Source organism: Arachis hypogaea, chromosome 15 (genome assembly GCF_003086295.3).
Source record: "Arachis hypogaea cultivar Tifrunner chromosome 15, arahy.Tifrunner.gnm2.J5K5, whole genome shotgun sequence".
Lineage (NCBI taxonomy): Eukaryota > Viridiplantae > Streptophyta > Magnoliopsida > Fabales > Fabaceae > Arachis > Arachis hypogaea.
The window spans coordinates 9,887,421-9,894,212 of record NC_092050.1 but is presented as its reverse complement, the minus strand read 5'-3'; the positions used below and the strand labels follow the sequence as shown (position 1 = coordinate 9,894,212).

The 6,792-nt window shown below is 29.0% G+C and overlaps 1 protein-coding gene across 1 annotated transcript; it reads right to left on the bottom strand.

Annotated features, from left to right (window-relative positions):
* Positions 1–362: 362 nt before the first annotated feature.
* On the bottom strand, positions 363–4,985 carry LOC112748912 (cytochrome P450 71D8). The gene is made up of 2 exons (XM_025797167.3): positions 3,770–4,985; positions 363–1,299 (listed from the first exon to the last, which is right to left on the bottom strand). The coding sequence occupies exons 1-2, from the start codon at positions 4,658–4,660 to the stop codon at positions 688–690; spliced, it is 1,503 nt and encodes a 500-aa protein (XP_025652952.1). The 5' UTR covers positions 4,661–4,985; the 3' UTR covers positions 363–687.
* Between the last annotated feature and the right edge of the window lie 1,807 nt (positions 4,986–6,792).

Below are 6,792 nucleotides of genomic sequence, written 5' to 3'. Positions count from 1 at the left end.
TTCGTATATAAATTTTTTTACTTAATTACCTTAACAAGTTTTGTTAAACACTAAGTCCTTATTATTATTATTGGACTAAATATCATGATGTAATGAGACTAAATTTTTAAAGTAGTTTTTTAAATTTATAATTTGTACCGATTTAGTCTTTTAAATTTAAAATTTATTATACTAGTCTTTAAGATCTAACTCTAGGTACTATATTGATCATATTTTTATCTTGATTAAGTACCAAAATAAAACATCATCATTTATTCTTATATCTAGTGTGACAAGATAGAGCTGACTTAGTATTCTATTCATTGACTCAACTCTAAAAAGAAAAGACCAATATAATCAATTTTAAATTTAAAAGACTAAAATAGTAAAAGCTGTAAATTTTATAGACCATTATTATGGAGATTTAGTCTCTAAATGGTGGTACTGGAGAAAAAAAAACTAGTTGAGAATATGATGATGAAATTATGGATCATAAAGAGTGGGAATGACGCATAATTTCTTAGTGTAGTTTACATTTTCTCTGCATAATTTCTATTGGAGAGTATTGTTCATACAAGACTCTTCAAGATACATATTAGCTGAGTTCTTATTATTATAATTACATATTTAACTAGAACACCATGGTATTAAATTATGAATGTGGGCAACTGGAACAAAAAACAAGACGAGAATATGACGATGAAGAAGTTATGGTTGATAAGGAGTGGCAATGACGCACAAGGGATGTTTTCTTGCAATTGCCAAGCCAGGGACTTCAGTCATGTCGAGATCCTCAGGCTTCATCCCATCGGGGAGTTCCCAATTGAAATGGTAAAGTAAGAGAGCCAGAGGAAGTGTAATGCTGGCCACACCAAAATTCATACCAGGACAGATTCTCCTTCCTCCCCCAAATGGTAAATACTCAAAGTTATTCCCTTTGTAATCCAATGAACTATCTTCAAACCTCTCAGGTATGAAACTCTCAGCATCATGCCAGTATTGGGGATCTCTTCCAATTGCCCACACGTTCACCATCACTCTCGTCTTCACTGGTATATCATACCCATGGATGTTGGTTGCTTCGGTGCATTCTCTAGGGATCAACAATGGAGTTGGACAGTGTAACCTTAGTGTCTCCTTCACCACTAGCTTCAAGTAACTTAGTTCTTCAATATCACTTTCTTGAATTGTTTTCTTTCCTTTAAGTGCTTCTCTTAATTCAGCTTGTAACTTTGCCATCACTCTTGGGTTTTTCATCATTTCTGACATGCCCCATTCTAAGGTTGCTGCCGAGGTATCCATTCCAGCAGCAAATATGTCCTGTAAACAGTTGATTTTCTTTTCTTTAGTTTTTTAGTTTTGAAAAATAAAAATACCAAAAAATACTAAAAAATGAAAGAAAGAAAGAAGCAAATAGTAAAATACTACAGATGAAAAAGATGGGAGTAGATCTTCTCAATTTTTTTTTTCAATTGTTTAGTAATAGAGAGAAAAAAATTGAGAGGATTTATTTTCTAAAAAATTTATTGTATTATATACATGAAAGACGGCGTATTATTCGCAACAAGCCAAAAAATAATAGATGATATTTTTTTTTTATTTTATATAAATTTTTGTTATATATTTGAATTACTATTAATTAATTTTTTATTTTTATATTAAAAAAGTAGACATTCTAACAATTTTTTTATAAATTTTCCGTACTTCAATTTCTTTCTATAAATTGTATACAGATTTCAGTTTAGCATCTTTTAAAAATTTTATTTAGTTTTTTTTTACAAAATTAATTCTTATCCGTGTTCTAATTCTGCCGTTAGTTATATATCTCATCGGTGTTGTGTATGTCTTTCTATATATATATATATATATTAGTATTAAAACTAATTAATAAAAAATAAATAGATAAAAGTTTTTCTTTTATATTATAAAATATAAAATACTACAAATATTGTTTTTCTAATGAAATACGTAACCAAAATTAAAAAACATGTTGTCTTAACAATAGTTTTCTGATAATTAAATCGGGATATTAAAAGGAGAATCTAAACTCTCAAAGTATAAGAGAAGCCGAATCTTTTCTTTTTCTGTCAAGACTCAAGACTGATGAATCTCTCTTGTTATAGAACATATTAGATAACCCATATTTTTTATTATTTTTATTTATTTTTATTTTTTATTTAAGTTAGTAATCATTAATTTTTTATTTCACTAAAAATGTTGACTCTAAAAAAATTTCAATTGTTATACTTATACCATACATACACGAAACAAAACAAGTCAACAACTGCTTATAGCAGGTGGCGTCATGCATTAGAGAGGCTTGGCCCCAAGTCAAGTTATCCAAAATTTATGGTATGTTTGACTTTCCGGTTGGTAACTCCAAAATCATTATTATAATATTATTCTTTGGACTTTTTCTTTTTCTTGTTTTAACACGGTTTAGTTATCTTTAAACATTATTAGAAATACGTATAGTCTGATTTAGTGTCAGATTTAATTACCTTTAAAAATATATATCAAAGTTATTAATTAAAATAATATAATAAAAATATAAAATTTATTTTTTAATATTTTTATTATTCATTTATTAAAATAAAAATTTAAAAACTTTTAATAATTTTAATATATATTTTTAAAGCACATATTAACTAAACCATTTTAAATAACTCTTGGCATAAATTAATAGAGATTCTATATATTTGTTATGAAGTACAATTTTTTATTGGGTAAAGTATATTTTTTATCTTTAAAATTTGGTAAAAGTTTTAAAAAATCTTAAATTTTATTTTATTTTAATTTTGTCTCAAAAGTTTTTGATTTGCATCAAATATATCTTCAACAGCTAAATTTTCAAAAAATTTAAGACCAATCTAACAATAATGCATAAAAATTATGCTTGATGTACTTGTGTTAAGGGTTATTCTTATGAAATTGTTGTTGAATTGATCTTAAATTTTTTGAAAATTTAGCCATCAATGATATATTTAATACAAATAAAAAATTTTAGGACAAAATTAAAACAAAATAAAACTTAGAAATATTTTTAAAACTTTTATCAAATTTTAAAGATAAAAAGTATATTTTATTTTTTTTATTCTATATTTTTGAAATAATATATTTATCTATTTTTTATTATTATATATTCCCTCTTTTATAATTATTTTACAAATTAACATGAAAAAAATAATTGTTTCTCCGTGATGTTTATAAAAATGATCACTAAAGCAATTAGACAACTTTTCCTAAAAAATAATAAACAAATAGTTTGTTTCTAGTAGCAGGAGCTGAAGTATTCATTAATCTAGAATCAGCTCATCCAAATAGTATAGATAATTTTGAATAGTCATTTCTATGTATAAATACTTACTCGAGATCATTATATTCAGCATGTGATAATATATATATTAATTTCTTACTTTTATACTGATAAAATAAAAATAATGAAAAAAAAATATAGAATGAACACCACCTTTTGTTTTTGATATTAGAATAGCAACGATATTTTTTAAAATATAAACAAATAAAATGTTATTCTCAAATATAAAACCGTTTAATTAGAAAAACAGAAACTGAACCGTTTGATTTATGAGAAGTACAAAAATCGAACTGTCCAATATATAAAAAGTATAAAAATCGAATCGTGCTATTTATAAAAAATACAAAAATCAAACCAAAAGATTTCTGTTAAAAAAATAAAAAATTTAAAGTATACAAAAAATTATAATATTAAAATATACCACTACTCTTATTTCCATTGAAAAAAAAAAAGGCCAGGCATTAATATACTAACCCCAATGACCGCTTTGACGTTTGTGATTGTTAGGTTGGTTTGGAGGTTCCCGCTTTGCTGGACTCTCAATAGAACGTCAACAAGGTCTTCCTCCTCAACATCGCTCTTACCTTCTCTTTGCTTCTTTTGATGTTCCTTTATGATGTCCTCCATGAACTTATCATGTCTCTTGTGCAGATTCTCCACCTTTGACTTCAATCCACTCAAATAAAACAGAGGTTTGATTGAAGGAAACAAATCCCCCAAATGAAACCCTCCCAAGATTTGCATTGCTTCCTTGGTCAGACGGATAAACCCAGCGTGGTCCGTGTTGGAGTTACCAAAAGCAGCCCTGTAGACAGTAACACTAATCAAGTGGAAAATCATGTCAGACAGATTGATCCGTGAACCCGCAGATTCACGGATCTTCTGGATGGTTCTTTCCATCTCGGCTTCTCTTATAAAAGCCAGAGACTGAACCTTTTTCTTACTCAAAAGTTCCAGAGTACATATCTTGCGCATGTCTCTCCAGTAATCGCTGGACGGAGAGAATACAATATCTGCAGGGCCATATACTAGAGTTTTAACAGCAGCAAGAAGAGGCCTCTTTTGAAAAGAGCCATCATAGGTTTTGAGTACCTCCTTGGCTAGCTTAGCGGAAGATATAACTACTGTGGAGTTTTCACCCAGTTTGAGGTGCATGAAAGGTCCATATTTTTTTGCTAGTTCTCTAAGGGAACGGTGTGGTAATGGTCCTGCTAATGCAACCTGATGGAGGTTACCAATGATGGGTAGTTTCCATGGACCGGGGGGAAGGTTAATGGATCTTGTTTTGAAGAAATATTTTGCAAGAAAATGCAAGACTGTGAAGACAAAAATTGCAATAACCAATAAGTAGGCTTGAGGTTCCATGTTATATTAATTAACTAATGGATCTATGAAGGTGTGTGCTTGTAATGATTTTTGCTTAGATTCAGTTCCTATTTATACAACTTTATGAAATGGAAAAACTTAATTATTTACGAAGATAAACTACAAACTATCATGTATATGCTTTCAACTTTCAACATTCAACATTCAACATAAAAGGTAAAATTTGTCTCCGAGGTGACGCAGTTTATAAAATTCGTGCGAATGGAGCGATGTCATAATTGGACTTGTATGTAAATCCCGGATGCTTGATATTAATATCGTACACTCAAATTCTTGAAATTTTAATTACATTAATTGTATCTTTAAAATTGATAAAAGCAATTTTTGTTGACCCATTTTTTATTAGAGTTAACGTAACTTAATGACATAAATCTTGAGTAACATTTATTATGACAATTATACATCATTTAGTCAAATATTGCATGCTAATTAGGACAATTATCCCACTTATTAGAATTATATAATTTTTTATTAAAATAATATACTTATATATTATAAAATTTATTTATATTAAATTATTATAAAAAAATTGTATAATTAAAATTAAAATTTTAAAAATATTTTATAAAAATATTTATATTTAAATAATATATAAAAAATATAATTAAATTAATATATTTAAAGATATTAAAAATATTAAATTTATCAAAAGAAACAAAATAATGAAAGAATTAATTTAGTACAAGATATCCAATTTTAAAAACTAAAACGAGAGTTATGAAAATTAGAAATTATGCACCAAATTAAATGAGAGTTGTATTTGACTAATGAATACTATAGAAACTATATCATTTGTAAAGATAAGACTTGTTACAAAATACAAGACATATGTGAATGAGCTATAATTTAAATGGCATAATTTTTTTATCCACACTTAAAGATTTCGCGTTCAAATTTCACTCCTAACTTTAAAAATAAATAAATAAATAAAATACAAGACATATCATTTATCAATTATCATATACTTTTATTACTGACTATCACACTAATAATGGTGTTGTTTCTTTCGAAAGTAGAATTGAAGTTGTGATGCATTTTTTTTTTGTGACTGAAAAAAAAATAAATAATAACAAAAAAAAATAAAAATAAACAAAAATTGTTTAAGAAAGACAATTTCGCAGAATACTATTCTAAAATTCGTTCTAAGGCAACGAAAGCTTCACTTGAGGAGAAAGGGTCCTCATTGTAGTCTTTGCCATGATGTCTGCTACTGCATCTCTCAAGATCAACCAGAGATTAGCACGCTATTTCCAAGACATAATATCTCGAATTTTTAATACCAAAAGATCAATAAAACAAGAGCAATCCTATAAATTATTGACAATAGTAAAGGCTTCCACACAGTTTGTCTCACATATAATGTCTCTTTGCTCCGAGTCCCATACTAAAAGAACGCCTCTCCAAATAGCAAACAACTCTCCTTGCAAAATGCTACAACTCTCAATTATTCCCAGACAGCCTCGTTGCCACCTTCCCTTCCAATCTCTACTAACACAAGCAAACCCCGAGCAACATTGCCAGGATAGCTAGCATCATAATTAATCTTAAAGGTACCCACTGAGGGGAGAATCCAAGAGCCACTAATGGTGGAGGGGATAGACAGTCGTTGCAACTCAAAAATATTTCGGAGCTCCTTTTTCAAGGACAAAGCCACACCAGTCACCCTATCTGTGGTCCAATAATGCTCGTGAGGATGAAAGATCTCGTTATTTCTCGAACGCCAAATCCACCAGAGACCAGAAAAGAATCGAAAGGGGAGTTGTTTGCTATTATGTACAAACTAACTCATAAAATCCACTGGTTGACCGGAGATCCCCAAAACTTGCCAAACTAGTTGGGCTTTTGGACAATCACGAATGCAATGTAAAACCGATTCTTGACCTGAGAAACAACATGGATAGCTATCCGTGTGTGAAATGCCCCTCCTAAAACGAAATCCAATAGTAGGAAGAGCCTCTCGAAGACATAGCCAGGCCAAAAATTTATACTTTTCTGGAACATGTTGACGCCAAAGCCAAAGCCAATTACCCCTATCCTCCCAACTAAACATCTTCTTACTGAGCCACAAATAACCACTACGAGTATCATAAACCTTTGAAGCCGTACTAGTC